Source organism: Protomyctophum parallelum, assembly GCF_964188405.1.
Source record: "Protomyctophum parallelum genome assembly, chromosome: 3".
Classification (NCBI taxonomy): Eukaryota; Metazoa; Chordata; class Actinopteri; order Myctophiformes; family Myctophidae; genus Protomyctophum; species Protomyctophum parallelum.
In genome coordinates this window covers 40932185-40952413 of record NC_139698.1, presented here as the reverse complement: position 1 = coordinate 40952413, position 20229 = coordinate 40932185, and the positions used below count along the sequence as shown (strand labels likewise).

At 40.7% G+C, this 20229-nt stretch overlaps 1 protein-coding gene across 2 annotated transcripts in view; it reads left to right on the top strand.

The window, feature by feature from the left end:
- The first annotated feature begins 1398 nt into the window (after positions 1 to 1398).
- Positions 1399 to 20229, top strand: part of col6a4a (collagen, type VI, alpha 4a) — a 61356-nt gene continuing 42525 nt past the window's right edge. The window contains exons 1-6 of one of the 2 annotated variants that reach the window (XM_083761342.1): positions 1399 to 1503; positions 3175 to 3220; positions 13809 to 13915; positions 14880 to 15482; positions 16594 to 17181; positions 19033 to 19602. In XM_083761342.1, coding sequence (XP_083617468.1) covers positions 13840 to 13915; positions 14880 to 15482; positions 16594 to 17181; positions 19033 to 19602 — 1837 coding nt within the window. In that variant the 5' untranslated portion in view covers positions 1399 to 1503; positions 3175 to 3220; positions 13809 to 13839. The remainder of the gene's footprint in view (positions 1504 to 3174; positions 3221 to 13808; positions 13916 to 14879; positions 15483 to 16593; positions 17182 to 19032; positions 19603 to 20229) is intronic. The other variant, XM_083761343.1, reaches the window with a different exon arrangement.

Here is a 20229-nt window from a genome sequence, read left to right as displayed (position 1 = left end):
ACATTCCATATGTTGATCTGACCTCATTCTTGCTGACCTACAGGCATATCATCAGAATTTTATGCAATTTAGTCCAATATTCCCAAGAGAAAGGAAGCCAGAGAAAACGGCACCTATGAAAACTATACTAATACTTCATGATGCATAACATTCCCTTTTTGACCACATAATCACAATGTCAATATTAGGACTGTTTACTAAAAGGAACTCAATTAGGACTGGTAACCTTTGTTGCATGTCTGCAGTGCCACCCTCTCTTTCCTCGGGTCTGACCAGCATCCTCTTTTAAGTGTGTGTGTGTGTTTAGTCTGTCTAAATCTGCCCACAGCCCATGTGTACAGTAGGCTACAATTCAATGTTAAGTCACTATCTCCCCAACAGTCTCTTACAGTTTGCCAAAGGTTTGACTAAGTTGTCACTTTGTGTTTTCTAGAGACTTTCACATTGCTTTATTCTTCTATAAAAATGGGTCCAGTAGCTTAGTTTATAGCTAGGTTTCTAATTTCTATGTATTGGAGGCGAGCATTCTGGGATTGATGTCCGATTGCGTGGGTGTGACAGAGAGAGCTCCTCTTCTCCTGTTGATTTTGGCCGGCCTATATCTCTTCCCCTTTGTGATTTATGTGGCTTTTGGTAAAAGTTATGTTTGGAATTTTCAAGAAATTAATAAACATTTTCTTTTTAAGTTTTAGCCCAAACATGTCAGTTTGTTTGTCTTCTTTCCCTTCATAGAGCTTCTTTAGAGGCAGTAATATATATTATGCATAGGACTTTACTATCCAGAGCTTCATGAGGGTTATAAAGGTGGTGGCCTATTATACTGTGGCCAATGATTATGTAAGCACTCACCAATTTAAAGCATTCATCAAATGGCATTTTAGAGATTATACAAATGGCTATACCAGTAGGCTAATCTAACTTCCAAAATATGACATTGACATTTCTTGAATAATTAACATCATGCATGAATCATGATGCACTATAAATCTGTATACAACCCATTCATTTCACTTTCATGATCCAGGTTATTCACACACACACACACACACACACACACACACACACACACACCATCATCAACTGTAGTTTCCTTTCACAAGAAGTGCTTTGATAATGCTGCACAAATACAACTTTTTCTGGGTACTGCTTTAAAGTCAGTGTCGACATGATTAATGTGTCCTGTCCATGTGTCTATGATCAGCGTGAAGAGCTGTGCCTGGCTCCAGTCTAACTGTAGGCATATAAGTTACACCACGTATTGCATTGAATATTTCCTCGCACGAGTCAACGACGGTGTCCCGCATCGAAATCGAAAATAGCATTCGACTATTTTTCGGCGCACGACACCGTTGTGCGACGGAGCATAAATTAGGCTTAAGTGGGATGGGGCTGGGTGTGAGGAGTGGCTGTGGAACACAGAGACAGAACAACTAGTCTTCCTCCCATACAAGGCAACGGGATTCCTGCCTTCGCGCTTCACATGCATGCACCACCAGCCAAGCTGTAAGTTAACACAATTAATATGTTTATTAGCATGAATATGAGCTTTCTACAGGTTAACATGGATGTAGCCTATTAGGCGATAAATTAAATACAATAGCTCCAAATGTAACTTTCATTAACAATATTAAACTGCAGGCTTGGTCAAGTTGCAGGTTGAGCGGCAGCTGCTTTCTGTTGTAGCCTAATGAGTAATGCTGTAACAAATTGCCTGGTGGCTGGTTAACATGACTATACTATATTTGAAGAGAACAATGGATAATTTTCTAAAAATGCAATTAGATAGACTATTTAATGTGATAGGTAGATATAGACTAATTAATGTAATATTAGGCTACCTAGTTATACCTAGTTAAAGCCCTTAAGTATAGGCTACAGAAAATACATGTTCCGGTCAGGATACCAATTTCATAGTGATGAAAGTTATGAAAAAAACGGAATTGGAAATCTATAAAATTGAGGATGATAAATCGGTTATCCTGACTGACACATTTGAAAATGTACTGTTTTGTTTGAGATTAGATGGAGAACACATCAGAACCATGATCAGAACATGCGCATTGCCATTTCTAAGAAAACTTTTCATTTAACAAAGAAATAAATACATTTTAAGGTTGCTGCTTTGTGCTAGCCTTGTGGTAATCAGAGTTTACCTTTTATTTTTCCATTGTCTTTAATACATTGTGGGTCTCAACTTAAGCTCTGGTTTAAATCAACATGAGCCATGAGGGTCTGGGTCCTGGGACTACTTTGGGTAAGAGCCATAGCCAGACAGCAAGACTTCGTTTGCAGTTCCAGAATCAGAATGACTATTTGTCATTGTCATATGTCATTCTTGTAAATTATTTCGTTTGCAGTTTTGACTGTGAATGTGTGACAGTGATTCGGTTTTTTGTGTAAAAAAGAAAAAAAACTTTCAAGAATATGAGACAAACTTATAATGTGTAGGCCTAAGTCGACAATTTGTACTGTATAGTAGTAGGCTATCATTACATCTGCTATGTATCATTACTAAGGGTGCACGATTATGAAATTATGACCGAACTGTTTCTGACCGATTCCGATAATAGAGAACCACAATGGAAACAAACCTAGGCCTATAGGGGCTTGGCCCAAAGCCTGTTAATAAAGTATTCAATCAATCAATAGATAGCCTATACTCTTTTCCAAGTGTCTGTTTTCACAACTGAATGCCTACTGAATTAGATGAGTACACAAAGTGTAGAAAACTGTAAAGTTTATTTTGACTTACTTTGGCTTTTGTTCTAGACTAGAGGTACTAGAAACTTTTGATTTATATTGAACTCATTGATTCATTTTTACATTTTCTTTTTGTTTTGTTATCTTATCTGCATTAGTTTGAGACCGATCCGATATGGCCGATTCCTACCTGCTACCGATTATATCGTGCATCCCTAATCATTACATAATTTATGTATCATTACATCTCCGAACACTCCCAACTGAGGTTCTCTCGGTAGAGCACCCTAGGCATGTTTTCAATTAATCCATGACACTGAACATGACTTCTCTTAAAACTGTCACAACTATGTCGTAAGTTTGTTAGCTGTAATAGCACTATCAACGCATAGGACTGATTTAAGGATGGGCAAAATAATTTAGGCTAATGTGGTGCTTTATAGGGTAATAAATCTTATCCCCTCCTCTTTTCAGTGATGTGAACAAGTGAATGCTGGAATCCTTTCTTCTTACCATTCAGGTAGGTCTACTAAACATGTTACCTAGTATTCAGTGCATTCATAGCATTTGTGCTGTGTGTGTGTGCGTGTGTACATGTGTGTGTGCGTGCGTTTCGTGTGTTTGAGAGAGAGAGAGAGAGAGAGGGGCACCTACACACACAGAGTGAGAGACACAGAGAGAGGAGAGAGAGAGTGAGAGACACACAGAGAGAGATGGGGGGGGGGAGAGAACCATGACAACCAGAAAGCCAGGAGGATAATAGGCCAGACAACAGGGGTCCTGACTCCTAACAGCCCCATTTATTTTATGAATTGTCGTCTTAAGATGACAACGTAATCTTTCAAATGTCTGAGAGCTTTTCTTCTCTGGTATTTACTTGCGCAAGCAGAGCGTGCAAGTATTGTGGTCGTGCTGGCTTTTTTATGCGTATGCTCGGTGGTACCGATGTTGACGGTGACGTAATTAAGATATGTTTCAATGTCGGGTTATAACTGGCTGTCGATGGTGACGTTATTAGGATATGTTTCAGTGTCGGGTGGATTAAAGGTAATGTCTGTATGTATACATGTATGTAATCTGAAACCTATTACGTATACCCCGGCATTGATACATATCTTCATTACGTCACAATCAAAATCAGTATAGTATATATACCTCGGAGCATACGCATGAAAAATCCAGCCGACCACAGTATAGTACTTTTCAATTTACAACTTACATATACATACATACGTTACCTGTTAGCTAACCAATATTGAAACGTATCGTACAATAGGGGTCAGAGTGTTCTTGAACCCTACTTGCTTACTCAGAACATGTTCAGGTCAATGATTCAAGTCACTGGAGCAAAATGAGACTCCAGGATGGATTACCGTATTCTGCAATGTTAAAGCCACATCAACAGTTTAATGCAGCCACAGGACAAGAAGACGTGTCCACAGCAGCGCTAAACTAATGCAGTTGACAAGCAATGATAATGTTTATAGCCGGAGGCTATAAACTGGAGAGATCAAATGTTGAGTCTGTTAACTGAACTAAAGTAAGCAAAGGACCACACAAGGACTTGAGTTTGCAGATGTGTACACCCACACATACTTTGACTCATCAGTGCACATTATTCATTACTAGACTCATGTTCGTTTCATCGTTGTGCGGTCAGGGATGATACCAGAGCTTTTAGTCAGACTCCTTAGTTAATCTCTTTTCTGTTCCTGTTTGCATACTTAGTTTATCTCGACATTTCTTGCAACACCTTTAGTTTTCCTCTTCAGACTGCACATTGTAGAGAGATAGGATTACAGAGAGGACAGAGAGGGAGGGAAGGTGCAACACAGCTTGCTGGCCAGAATCAAACTGGGTTGACAACTTGACATTGTCATTACTGTATGTGGTGGATGCTTCTACCAGTGTGCCCCCAAAACAATGCTCTGGAGTCTGGAAACATTTACATTTTAGTTGACATTACAGTGTATACAGGGCTGCCAAGTTTCAGGAAAAGGCAAGAGTGAGACTTTAGTGTCCTGATGCACGCCACCCGGGGCTGAAAACATTGGCCTGGTCAGTCTCCTATTGGTCATATGGTGCACCTTCTCCTTATGTGTGCCTATGTCTCCTATTAAATATCCATATTGGTTTACATAAAAGTCAGACTTTTAAAAACGTATTCTGATGTGATAAGACAGACTACATCACAAATTAATCACCCACCTCAGTGGAACAATTCTCTGTCTGTCTGTCAAAAAAACAAAAACTGGAGAGCCTGATTTGGATAGGGACACATGATCTGATGCAGGACAATGTCACTATGACAGAAAGAGACAAGATGGGTCTGTTGCCACATTCATTCTCCCCATAATCTCAGTGGAAATGGGGGAATATGTCTTAGTTAAAACCATTCCATGATTCCATGCCCACTCTCTCTCTCTCTCTCTCTCTCTCTCTCTCTCTCTCTTTCTCTCGAACCAATGTTACTGATCTACTTGGCTCATCATTTCCATACGTCACAGTTAGGGACCCTGCTGATGATTTGGTTGTTACCCTACTTGCATACTACGCTGCATTATCTCATGCAAATCGCGTGGTGCGTGGTAAAAGGTTAAATTGCGTGACTCTCACTCTCAAAGGGTGAGACTTGGCAGCATTGGACTGTAATTCACTGTATATGAGCCCAATCAGCCCATTCAACTTCAATCTACAATGGACTTGAAAACACATGTCCTTGGTACTTCTGGTGACTGATTATAGGGGATCATGTTTTTCCAATTAACCTTTTTCTTCTTGTTTTGGTTTTAGTACCAACATGTCCATGTACGTTAAGCCTCCTTTTGATCAACACGTTGCTTCACGTCATTATTCACCTCCTCTGTGTGTCACTGAGAAACGACTCTAATTACAAATGTCACAGAAGACTCTTTCAATATGCCTTGCACTGCATGGCTTCTTCACCCACGGATAAATAGTTTCCCTGTGCACTTCATTTTCTTCCCCTTTCTCCTCGTTGTACTGTGTTTCGTGCGTTGTTTTGTTTTGGTGGGTGTTCACTAAACTATCCGCACCGCATTGATTTGATTTCCCCCTCTCTGCCCGGCTGTTTGACAGCCAATCCTACATATACCTACACACACACACACAGTCACGGCCCGACCCTTGGCCCTGTCATGACAGCCTCCGCAGCTCCGCTGCTCTTCCACAGACCCACAGATAAAGCGCACATTTGAAAACTGGAGCCTGTCTATCATAATGCAGGACAACGTCTCAATTTGCGGGACGCATGAAAAGTCATTGAAATGTGGGACAATCACGCACAAATCGGGACATCTGGTCACCCTAGGAGGATGTGTCTGATCAAATGAATGACAAATATATAAATATTGAACTTAAAAACTGACAGGAGTGCACACAAAAGCCTGAATAGACATTAAAATTACCCCTGGAGTATTTTAAAGAGAAACTGGTCAGTTGGTACGTATAGTAGTGCAATTATCTAATAATGCCAGGGTTAAAAGTTGAATATCGACTTGCCTGTCATGGTTCAATTCCCTATACATCTAAATAAAGTATATCGGTAAAGGATAGAAAATAAATGCTCTCTATGCTTTTATAATACTGTCCTTTTGAAAATGAAAAGAACTCCTGCGCACTGCTTCAAATGCAAATACAAGTTTTAATCTTTAGGTTACATAAATGTGATTAATTTTGGAGAAGCACACTTCAACAGACCGAAACATTGTTTCCCACTAAAACTTTTATTTGTATTCATTTTGTGCAGGATTCTGATTTGGTCTTCTCCTACACACCTGTCGCCTTTGCAGGTGTGCAAGATACTTGCTTTTGATTAATACGGTCCTTTAAATAAAACATTTGTAACAGACTATTACATTTTTTTAACCGTACATTTTATTCCTAGATAGGTCCACTTGTGTTGCCCTAAACGTTGCCCTAAAGTGCATGCATTTTTTATCCGTTTGAGGAAATTCATAATGAGGAATTTCCTGGTGATACCCTTCAACCAATCAGCTAGCTGCTTCACAGTGGCCTCATAGGGACACTGTCATTTAGAATGCTAGGTCACAGTGCAACGGATTGTAAGCTTGTAGATGTGCTATTTTCACCAAATTGTTGCCTGATGTTCCCCCATTTTTGCATGATGTGTTTGCCTATTATTACATGCCAAAGATATTAGATACGCTAGAGTTCATGTGGTTAAAGGCAGAAGATACCAATCAGCAGTGAGCAAATCCAATAGGGAGTTAAATTACTTGTGTATAGTAGGCCTACCCTACTGAGGAGAGATTGAAGAGCTTATTAGAGCTGGATGGTCACTGGTCAGATGTACCAAATGCGCATTTTGCGTTGTCTTATCAAACTAACTTTTTTTTAAACTGTCTTGTGTTTGGTCTGTCAATGACATTAGCCTAAACATGAGCAATGCTAACAAGACAAAATAAATCATTAGTGTGTTTCCTGTGCAGGAAAATGGTATCAGATTTGACTTAATCTCTCAAAACAGATTCCGTGCTCCGCAGGTGAATCTGTCGGCAACACTCCCATTACAAAGTAGAGTTGTTTGCGAACGCACTGAGCACTAACTATGAGACCCTGCAGATCATGTCTGTCTGTCTGTGTGTCTGTGTGTGTCTGTCCCGCTGTGACACCACCCGCCCGCCACCAGAGGGCGCAGCTGTATCACACAAAACACACACACGCACGCATGCACTCACACACACACACACACACACACACACACACACACACACACACACTTAAAAAAAACTTAACTTAAAATGAAAAAGAAAAAACTTAACTTAAAAAAAAAACTTTAAAAACACAAAAAGAGAACTTTAAAAAGAAAACCTTAAAAAAGTATGTAATTTTATTCTAATTGTTGTTATTTCCATTTACGAGCTGCGTTCGCTTCCCGCGTTTGCGCGTCTTACTTGTATTAGGAATGAAAACATAGGAGAACCACTGGAAGGAGAACAAAGGAAAACACCCTCCCCCTTTTTTTTCCCTTGCAGATGGGTTCCCAGATTGGATTAGACTAAACCCCAAAGTGCTTGCCTTGAAGTCTATGAAACAAAAGCAATCTTCTACTAGCACTTTGGCCAAAAACCTCATAATGGTAAAGTCACAGAAAGAATATGCTAGTAAGATTGTGTACTGTAATGTTTGTTCCATTAGGCACACTGACATTTTCCTGGAGCCTTTAACATGTTCTGTATTACTCATGTGATACTCTGTGTGACATCATGCAGATAACAGGTTGCTTTACACATTCAGTATTACAAGTCTTGAAACATTGCCATTTTCCACATCATTTTACTGCAGTTTATCAGACATAGCCATGCAGGCTATGTCATGAATTGGAGTAGGAGAGAGTAGATAAAACTCACACAACAGTTTTTATGAGGTGCTGGTACTGGCAGCATGATTAAAATAGGAAAGAATACTGCACACTGAATCGATTTTAATTACCTACATTTCAATAAGCTGTCTTCATCAGGGTAGCTGCTATATTTAAAACAATAGCAAAACAGCTGATCTATTAGCTCACAACGCTTAGCAATGCGATGCGTTGTGAGCTTGTTGGTTACTTTTCCGTGACATTGTTGTACGACGTTGCAGAACACATGCATAAAACACAGCAACCATATACTTAGTTGACCAACTGTGTACTACAGTAGGTCCACTCCCTTTTTCCTGCTTCCAGATCTCCTCAACGACAATCCCTTTCTAAGCTGGTGAGCTTGTAAGTCTGTTATTTGTGCCAAATGTTTACCTCAGAATAGGGTTCATGGGGTCTATACATTGAAGTAACAAATCCCTTAGTTTACATTAGCCAGAGCACACACATCTGCTTTTCAAACAAAGCTATCAACAACTGTAAATCACAAGTGAGGGGTTAAAAAACATACGTAGGGATTGTGTTTAGTGAAGTAAAGCGTCAGGGGCCACATCCAGAGCAGCTGGGAGACAACAGATTGGGGGTCCTGGTGTCCTTGTGTTTGACAGGGTGGGTTACACCACACAGCTTGGGGAGAGGAGAAAAGTTCAATGGTGTCCCCCTTGTTCTTCAAAGGCCAGATGTGCTGTAAATCCTACACATATGTCTGTGTTTTATAGGAATGGATGGCATTGCATTGGATTATTGTAGCCCAGGCACGTCCAGACGGGCGGGGCGGGCGGGGGGATAATCAAGAGATTATGTGGGGGGCCAATAAGGGCTTATGTGGGGGGCCAATAATAAGAGTTTATGTGGGGGCCAATAAGAGCTTATGTGGGGGCCAATAAGGGCTTGTGTGTGGGGGGGGGCGGGGGATTCTGTCTCTTTGCACCTTGCATTATGCAAGTGGTCAGAAATTGTTTAACATGGCTGTTGACTATGACCTAGCGGCTTGAGTATGCTGCTTATACCATTCCAGATGCAGTATCATTTTAACAGCAGACACTACAGCACTTCTTTGGCTTTGTCCAAACCAGTTAATTGATTGTACAGGTTTTGCTCACATTGGGATTTCCACTTGGGATTTCCCTTTGTAACAAATGCAATTAATTGATCAGATATACATGATTAACACAAGAGATAATGGGAAATATGGCGATCCATAAGTAACGGAGGGCCTATCTTGCAAACATGTGCTCTCAAGATGTGGAAACCCTAATTACTTGGGCAGTCATCTTTAATTGCTTTGTTGATTAAGCTGATTGCCTGAAGCTAGAACATTCCTCTTGGTGGGTCTATGTGACTGTGTGGCAACTACAATGTGTAGAAATCTAAAAACTATATATGCAGCTGTATTGTTTAATAGTATAGTTGTTTTCTTTTTTCATAGTAATTGTTTTCATAGTTTTTACATGACCTTTTTTAACACTGCTTGCAGCACAGCTGTTGTGACTTTTTGTAGAATTGCCTGTTTGTTATACTGTGAGTAACTTCTAATCTTTGAAAGACAGATTCCAACCATGCTGATAATTTGTATAAAGCTTAGCTAGCCTTTGGTGATACAGACAGTACTCATCTGTACCTAGGCTGCATTCCTGCTGCATCCACAGTGACAGAAAAAAAATATCAATAAAGTAAGGACTGGGTCGGAGAGGTTGTTGTCAGTCTCAGATCTTACGAAGCCTTGAAAGAGAGCTAGTCTTTCAGGTGTGTATCAACCTTGAAAATGTCAACACTGCCATAATATGCCATTACTGTACTCTCCTCTAGTGTTTAATGATGTGTGGCTTGTCTGGTTCACAATCTTTGCCTTTCCAAATCTGGCTGAAACACAGCAGGGCCAGAATGGCTCACTACCTGGACAGAACTTGTTCAAGCTGGCCATCACATTTGAACCCTGCTTTTAACATTACATGAGTACTTAAATTACTATACAACTATAACAGCTCCACTGCAAATACAATCAATGTGATTAATTTTGGAGAAACACACTTCAAAACTCCAGCTAACTCTCTTCTCCAATTTTGGGCTGAACAACAAGAATTGTTGTTCAGCCCAAATTCCCAGCAATGGGGCCCGCTATTTAACATCAAACACTTCATCTATAGCACTGAGCTTGAAAGAACTGCTTGTACATTCTTTAAACAAATAATGTTTGAGAGGTCAATGTAAATAACATTTCAATGGCTGAATGATGCCGAGCCCCTCACTCCAATCAACTGTCACTGAAGTGTTCTCGTTTGATTATGTCCACATGCTTCAAATTAGAGTGAACCCCTATTTCCCTTACTCTGGGGGCCTCAACCATTTGGCGTGTGACTAAACACAGGCATTGCTGGCAAGTTAATGGCAGTGCACAGTGCACACACATTTACTATATATGCAGACATAACCGGGCACACGCACAGATGGAAACGGGCAACTTTCTTAATGTGCTCACTGAAAAATAGTGCACGCTCACATGGACTCACAAGCACTGACTGGTTATCGTCTCTGCTTTTGAGGCCTGGTTTTACTTTCACAGAAGTTCAGTATGCTGCTCTCATCCATTTTCCCATACCGTGGGACTGAGAACTGTATGCTGGGTTCTGGAATTCCAAACATTGCAATTGAAAAAGTAAAGAAAGCTCCAGAAATCAAGACTAGGGGTCTGATAAAACAAAGCAAACAGTTAAAAATGTTTAAAACCGAGTATTAACAGAAGACATTTCTTTTTTAAATAAATAAACACACTTTGAACTCTCCACCACGCTATTGGACACAGATCATTTAGGGAGTGTAAAGAAAGTGTTTCCCTTGGACACATAGTCATAGTATTCCATCTGGTTTGCACTGTGTTACTGTGTTGCACTGGGTTTAGACATATCACAGGTTGTTTTCTAATCACTTGCTTTTCGATGTGCACAGAGTGCACAGTACATCATTTTATTTGAGGATTTAAACAGCAGCAGGTATCGTTTCTGTTCCAGGGGTATCGCGAGATTTGGCTGCCAGACAGGAAACGGTGGACAGTCTCGTGATATTTGGCATGTTCAGAAACGTACTTTTTGCTCTTTAGATACCTCTATGAAATTACACAGTGTACACATTGAAAAGCAACACAGCAGACATAATGTGTTATATGTCTTCTGTTATTTGCCAGCAGCGATTACTTTACAAAATATCTCAGTCATTCAGAAATAGTGTTTGTTCATGAGCTGGTCACTGAGCTCTCATTGACTCCAGTGCATTCTGCCGAACTTCCGGGTGCAGTTAGGCTCCCATGGTGCGACGAATCTGCATTCTGGAATTGCATGATAGCGAAAATGACGTTTCATATACCTTGGTTCAAACCCAGCTCCTGCAGGCTTCATGTTGAGGTGTCCCTAAACGAGACACTGAACCTGCCTGTGTGCCCCCTGGGGTTACGCAGTACACACTGCTCTTAAAGGGACACTTCACCCTTTTTGCAAAAAAATATATGTTAATGACGTTTAGAAGCTTTAGATCACTTTCCTGGGGGTATTTATGTGTGTAATATGTGGTTTTAGTTATTTTAGATTGTTGCAGTGAGCCTGTTGTCTCTGATGTCATGGACACTGGTCTCACTACCTTCCTGGACTACAATTCCCATAATTCTTTGGTGCACTGCTCCTCCTTGTGGATAGGGGGAGAGCTGTCTTACTGAGACAACATGTAGTCCAGGAAGGAAGTGAGCCCAGTGTCCATGACATCAGAGACAACAGGCTCACTGCTACAATCTAAAATATCTAAAACCACATATTACACACATAAAGATCTCCAGGAAAGTGTTCTAAAGCTTCTAAACGTCATTAACATACATTTTTTGGCAAAAAGGGTGAAGTGTCCCTTTAATAAGATGGATCAAGCACTATTTGTGGGATGGCGTTGCGAGGCTAGTAGATCAGCTCACAGCTGTTAATTCAGGTTGTCTGTTGCATTGCGGTTACAAATGTTTACTCAAGCTTAGTGGTTCCCATTTAGTTATGGCAAGCTAATAGCATACCCTATTACCACAGTCGTTTACAGCTGTCTCAGGTCCGCTCTTGATGTACTTATTTTGTTTATAAGAAAATATATCTATTAGTATCTTGCAGTAAAACAAATCACTCAGTTAGAAATCGACAACTGTTAAAAGCATGTTTCTAGTACAACTCCAAACATTGCTTTAAATCCCTCTGAAACCCCAGAATCCTGACCTACTGTCGAGTCTCTCTTTCTGCATTCAGTGCATTGTAATGTACGTCCCTTCATCTTTCCTGGCATGTTCAATTCACCAGGAGGGAGGCTTACTTCAAAAAGCTTAAGACAAGTGTTAAAGATGACCAAAGGAAGGAAATTAATTCTTATTTTAGAAAAACCCTTACTCACATGCCAGGTGTATTTCCGATTTTCAATACTTTTACATATTCTACTTTTAGTTCACTAGAAATATTTCAAAACTTACTAGTTTTGATTATTATTATAAAACATGCATTAACCACTTCAGCCCTATATTTTACTTTGGCTATTTGAAAATAGCTGATCTACAAGCCCAGATATTTTGGGTAATGAGTACTTTTACTACTTCAAATATATTTTCATGACAATACTTTTGTACTTTTACTCAAGCACATTTTGAATAACAGACTTGTACTTGAGTATTTCTACATTGATTTAATAAACTTTTACTTACTGTAAGTAACAAACTTTTACTTAAGTAACAAATGTGAGTAGTTCTTCCACCACTGATGCAGACACGCTCACAGACAGACAGTGTCAACTTCAAGCACACATTTTAGCAATCATGCCCTGAAAACATCCCCTTGCATTGTTTTTGTTTATTGATTTATATCCCTAATATAGACCAGATTGGAGAGTCATGTCATTGAATGATTTTGCATCATGCCTTGGGTTCCCCATGGTCCTATATCATTTTGATGTGTCAAATTCATGGTAAACCTCATTCCCTGAGGGAAACGAACACAACTTCCTTAATTGTACTTACATGCGCCAAATAACCGCCCTTTACAGCCCACATGGCAATCAAACTAAATGTGACTGCCAACTTCTAATGCTGTACTTACCAAACCAGGGATAAGTGCTGTAGATTTAGAAGATCGCATATCCAATGTGACTGTTTCTAAGTTTCTTCAAAGAAACATAATCATTTTGAAGAGATCTCACTGTTAGTAGCCTAAAGCAGAGCTAGAGAACAATAGATGTACTGGAATTTGTATGCTTATCAGGGAGAATGGAATGCAATATGACATTTTTAGATATTCTATAAAATTTGTATTTTGTATCAGCTCTTGTGTCAGAGTCTTTAACTCTGTCCTTGGTCTGCTCTTTTTCCCCTCTGTTTACACACCAAAGGCTCTTTGCTCAAAATAGCTAATCTACAAGGAATCATTTCCTGGGCCATGAAAGGGGCGGGACTATGACGCTCTATTGTGATGGGCTATAACATACTGTAATGAACACACATGAGAATGGCTTCATATAAAGTACAGCCAATGTTGGGGAGTCCCACTGGCCAATACAATTACAAATATTCAGAGTACAGTATGCAATACATGTAGCACTGTATAGTATGAATAAACATAAATGATATAGTATGCCATTATTTGTAATAACTGCCTATTTTTGATGTAATCGTTCATAATACAGTGTTTCTTCATTGTAGGTAAAGAGAGAAACTTGAGAACCATTCCAGCATGGAGGGGAGATGGGGCCTTCTCTTTAGTCTCATTGTAGCCGCATGTTTCTATGGCAACGGTGCTCAGAAAACAGGTGTGTATGATTACCCATATATGACTTAACTTCCTGCATACCACAATATAATGTTTCGAATGTTTCATGTCAACGAATGTTTCATGTCAACATTACATCTGTGAAACTACTTACACAAAACATCATCCAAGGGCACATTAACACACTCGCACACACACATACGCATGCACACACGCATGGACATACAATATATTAAAAAAAATTACACGCACACCCACACGCACACACGCACGCACGCGCACACACACACACACACACACACACACACACACACACACACACACACACACACACACACACACACACACACACACACACACACACACACACACACACACACACACACACACACACACACACACACACACACACACACACACAATACAACAAAATAATTGGTGAGTTTCTCATATTTATTACCTACCACCTATAGAGCACTTTTACTAACATTGCACGTGTTTGTATTTATTTTTGTTCACTATGGGGCACACAAGCAAAGCATTAAGAGATTCACAATAACACACAATGGAGGATATTACAGACTGCTGGGCATTTAAAGTATGTAAGTTACATAGTTTAGTGTTTAGGGTTAGGACAACAACCTGTATACGGTACCACTATATGCAGCACTATCTATTTGTGGACATGCAGCCAGTCCTATGGCAACCCACCACTTCTATGTAGATCATGCTCACGCTTTGCACCTGGGGTACACTTCTATGACACTGCAGGTAATGCTTTTACCAGCAGCTCCCTGCTACAGCTCGGAAACTGTTCATGACCTGGAGATCGAATGCTCTCCATTCTCCACCACCTTCCTTTTTCAATCTTGCACACGCTTTTTCACTGGCGGCAATTCTTCCAGGGATGATCCTGGCCACACAAGCGTTTTTCCCCTATCTTAATTTTCTTGTCCGAAAACCATCCATGAACCGGCAATCGGCTGCTCTCCCCCTTCCCCCAGTCTGCACACAAGAGGCTGTAGCTGACATCGTTTTCCTGGTGGACGGGTCATGGAGTATCGGCACCGAGAACTTTGAACAGATCCGCCAGTTCCTGTACACTCTGGTCAACAGCTTTGACGTGGGGCCTGACCAGGTCCGCATTGGCTTGGTCCAGTACAGCACCACACCGCGAACTGAGTTCCACCTCAACGCCTTTGACAATAAAGACGATATCCTTAAGAATATCAGCAGCCTGCCTTACAAGGGAGGTGGAACCCTTACTGGCCTGGGATTAGATTTCATGCTCACTGATCAGTTTGCAGACCGATCCGGGAGCAGAGCCAACGTGCCACAGATTGCCGTGGTGATCACTGACGGCCAATCACAGGACAATGTGGAGCCACACGCTCAGGAGCTGAGGAAGAAGGGAATCGTCTTGTATGCCATTGGCATCAAAGATGCAGATGAAGACCAGCTGAGGGAGATAGCAAATGAACCCCATGACCAGCATGTCTACAGTGTGTCCAACTTCGCAGCACTGCAGGGGATTTCCCAAAGTATTGTCCAAACACTGTGTACAACTGTGGAGGAAGCCAAACGTCAACTCACTCTCAGGGTGAAAGGTAACGTGTAGCTAGTGTACTGCTCAGGATAATTCAGTGAAATACGAGGACCTAAATAGTAATTAAGAGATGGGATGAGGTCTCGCCTTTTAGAAATTGAGAATTATTTTAACAGAAACTTAAATGGTTAATAGATTATTCCTGTAGTTTTGAATTCACAAGGGAAAGAGTTAAATAATTAAATTAGAAACCCCAACCTACCTAACTAATGTATGAGCATGTATTGCTAGCATACAGTTTACTGTGATTCAGTGAGCTACTGTACTGTGACAATGGGCCAGATTCTAAGCTGTTACACCCATATTTTGGGTGTAAAGGAAATTTCCAAACTTCCCACGTTAGTATAGTTTGATTCAGTAATTCCTTTTTGTCTGAATTTTGCGGAGGGCCGCTCTTTCTCAAGTCTGCTCAGATGCATGGAACAAAAGCTTGCTGTATGTCATTAGAATGCCTTATTAGTGGAACATTTGAAAAATTCCTTTACACCCAAAATATGTGTGTAAACAGGAAAGTTTCAAGAAAGGCACAAGACTTGCTATATAAAGTCTTTGTTTAGCCTATTTAAGCCCTAACAATTTACAATTACAAGGGTCACCATGCAACTCCTTGGGTCCAAACGGTTGCAAGGACTTAGCGCTAAAACCGTCTTGACCCTTTGGTGTGGTTTGGGCCATTGCATTCCATGTGTCCATTCACTAGGGTCAACGTGGGTCAACGTGCAACAAGACAATGCTAAAACCGTCTTGACCCTTTGGTGTGGTTAGGGCTTTAGACTTGGAACACCTTGTTGTTATAACTTTCAAGCTGGAAACCGCTCTGTGTGTACTACTGTAGTTGTGGCTATACACAGTATAAAGCAACATATTATTATTATTATTATTGTCTATTTTATAGACAATGTGGCCAGTGCACAAGACAAACACAAATAGTGTTCATCATGATGAAATGCCTTTGTGATGGTAACACATCGGCTTTCTCAGTAAATTCAACATCACATTCACTTTGCAAAGATTAAACATGGTCTGCTCAACATTCAAGTGACCATTCAAGAAAGTAGATCTAGATCAAGTCTGTGATGCCAAATACTGACTATGTTGTCCCTGCTCTGCAGAATGTACCACAGCCACCAAGGCTGACATCGTCTTCTTAGTGGATGGCTCTTCGAGCATCGGCATCGACAACTTCCAGGAGATCCGGAAGTTTCTCCACTCCATCATTGAAGGCCTGGATATTGGTCCAGACAAAGTACGCGTTGGTCTGGCACAATACAGTGATGAGCCGCGGCAGGAGTTCCTACTGAAAGATCACACAGACAAGAGATCTCTACTCGAGCAAGTGGACAAGCTCCCCTATAAAACAGGAGCCACTTCCACGGGCAAGGGCATCACATTCCTCCAGACTCAATACTTCACGAAGGAGGCAGGAAGCCGTGCTGATGAGAGGGTACCTCAGATTGCTGTGGTGATCACAGACGGGGAGTCGGCAGACGATGTTGCCGTTCCGGCCCAGCTCCTGAGGAAGGCGGGGGTCATATTGTTTGCCATAGGAGTGGGGGCCTTTGACGAGAATGAACTCAAGTCCATCGCCAACCGGCCCCATGAACGTTTTATTTTCAAAATTGATAACTTCCAGGATCTGCAGAGACTGACTGAAGGTCTGCTGCAGACTGTGTGCACTTCTATGGAGGATAAAAGGCTTGGTAAGTTAATCACTATATTGCTTGTTTGTCTACCATGGGTGCTATTTCATAAATATGTATATCTGCATATATGATCTGCATATTAATTAGACACATTTTGCCCATGTACCTGTTCAAATACTTCCTTAATGTTAACGAAGTCCACACCCACAACACCAGATGGAGTGCAACAAACCATGTGCAACCCAGATTCGGCACAAACAAGGGACTAAATTATTTTCGCTCCTATGCCACCACAATGTGGAACGCCCTACCAACAGTCATTAAGACATGCAAATCCCTTGACAACTTCAAATCCGCTCTCAAAGGGCACCTACGGACGGCTGCAATTCGAAACTGGCCCCCATGAAATCTGAATCCCCCCCCCCCCACCCACCCCTTTTTCTCCTCACTGTATATGTTTATTGTACCTTTTTACCTCCTTTATGATGAATTCCCGTTCTGTTCTTTGCCTTTATAGAAGTGTATATTTGTACGTCTCTAAATGTTTTGATGAATTGAACAAGGTGGACCCTCTTGGAAACAAGTGTAATGCTTTATTGGGTCGTCCACTCACAGTTAACAGTCTTTGTATTGAGTTGTGCTTAGGCACAAGGTAGATATAGGCATCTGACTTCACTTGACCATATTTGACCCTAAATTCTACCTACTAGGATTTTGAAGTCGTTAACAACCTTGTTACTGTTTGTCCAATGTTCTCTGTAGACAAAACAATGAAATAGAAAAAAAAGAAACAATACTCTATGGAACTAAATTAGCCTAAACCTAATAAGTCTGATTTGAACTATTTCAAAACTTATTAGAACATGCTTTAGCCACACCCCTAACCCATGACTTATAATATTACAAAAATTCAACAAGTTCTAAGCATCATGAATCATGATTAATGCAGTTCTTCTCGTTCCAAATACTGTACTATTGAGTTCACGCAGCCATGAAATGCAGCATCAGCATCTTTAAAATGCAGACATTATTTAGAAATAAGAAATACCATAATGTGTTTTGAAATATTTGGTTAGCAGATTTTGTGTGGGAACTCAAATGGGGAGAAATGCTTTTTTGGCAGGTTGCAAAGATTTCTGCAACACCATATAACAAACCTTGTTTGTTTGTGGCAGCCATTTTATAGTAGGATAAAAACACAGGTTTAATGGAACAATTAGGTAATTAAATTAAATGTAGCTGGGCCTTTTCACTGTGCCAACATGCACAATGGCTACACCCTGCAGCTATGTTTGTGACACTAATGTAGGTGGTGCTGCAGCTCCCACAGATGGAGGGATCTGCCCCATCCATTATAATGGGGGGGAACTTTTTGCATGTGTTATAGGAAGGGAAAATGAAAACCAATACACTCAGAGAATAATTACAGTAATTAACTGCAAACTATAAAGGAATAGATCAATAATTTGCCATTTTGTGTTAAAACAAAAACGGTGTGTTAATGTCAATTTAATAAAGCTTGTTTTATCTTTATTCCCCATGTAAAGCAACTTTGAGTAATTCAATCTGAGGTATCATTATTATCACCATATCAAACACGGCAGTTGGTTGAGGAGGCACTGGACTTTATCCAGGCACAAACATAGTAACTATACGCTTCACTATATGGCTGCGTATGGCCTGCCAGGAGTATCTGCCAAGTGTTGATCAAATGCCAGTAAGTAAGGCTATAGTATCGATATGTGACAAATTATTGTCCAGTATTCGTATTTGCAGTTGCTTTTAATTTGCTCAGTTGAAGCTTATACTTTTGCTTAGTTGAAGACATTCTCTTTACTAGTAGTAGGTACTGTATGTTTATACATTTTCTATCTCTTTAATTTCATTATTTCTTTTACACTTTTACAGCTTTGGTCCAAAGGTTTGCAGATATATTCTTCCTAGTCGACAGCACTTTGTCACCTGGAGACTTTCAGCAGACCCGGAACCTACTGAGCCGATTGACTGCCCAACTCAACATAGGAGCTTCTGCCCACCGCATCGGTTTGGCCCAGTTTAGCGAAGATACCAGTGTTGATTTCCTTCTCAAGGCTTATGCAACCAAAGCGGAGACCACGGCTGCAGTGCGGCGCTTCCGTCTGCGTCGCGTGAAACCCAACGAACCTCGTAACATGGGTCTTGCACTAGAGACTGCCAGCACCAATTTCTTCACCAGTGCAGCTGGTGGACGACAAGACCAAGGCTTCGGCCAGTTCCTGGTTGTTGTGTCAGGAGGCAATTCAAGTGATCCTGTCATCAAGGCTTCCCGCTTAGTAAAGTCCCAAGGGGTGAAAGTGGTGGGGATAGCATTAGGCTCTGCACCAGTGAGAGAGATGAAGGCAGTGGCTACATCTCCATATGTATACCAGGCAACCAACATTGCACCTCAACTGAAGACCCTCTTTGAGACTGAGGACGAGGCAGCCAGTATAACTGAAGGTGAGAATCCTTATCCTTTGATATCATTTATTTGACATAAAAAAGTACAGAAAGATAGCTTGTTTCCTATTTCCAAGAAGACATGTCACAGCTAGATGACTAAGATACCCTGTACCATCACTTAGGCTACATTAAAAACAATGTTAGTTACAATAAAAACAACACGTCTCAATATAAAACAGCACAGCAGAATATATAAATACCGTATATCCCTCTCTAACAGTACAAAATATAAATGTATACATAACATACATACTGTACACCCAGTGGATGCATGTCACCAGGCACCCCCACACACCAAGTCCTGCCAGTGCCATCTTACGCCTGATTTATACTTGGTCCGCCAGTGTCGTGCACCGGACATCACAGATCTACAAGCTCACAATACTTTCTAGTGCAATGGGCTGTGAGCTTTTAGATCTGCTATTTCCAGGCTGCGACAGATATAGGATATATAGGTATGAGAGTGTAGAGACACTTCATTAGGTGCACCCACCATGTATACCTACAAGCCATGCATACAACTATCACACTAGTACTGTACATGCCATTGCAACACCCTCATACATACTGTAATGTAACATTTTATAACTATAGTATATGAATTGTAAAGTATGTGATTACAAA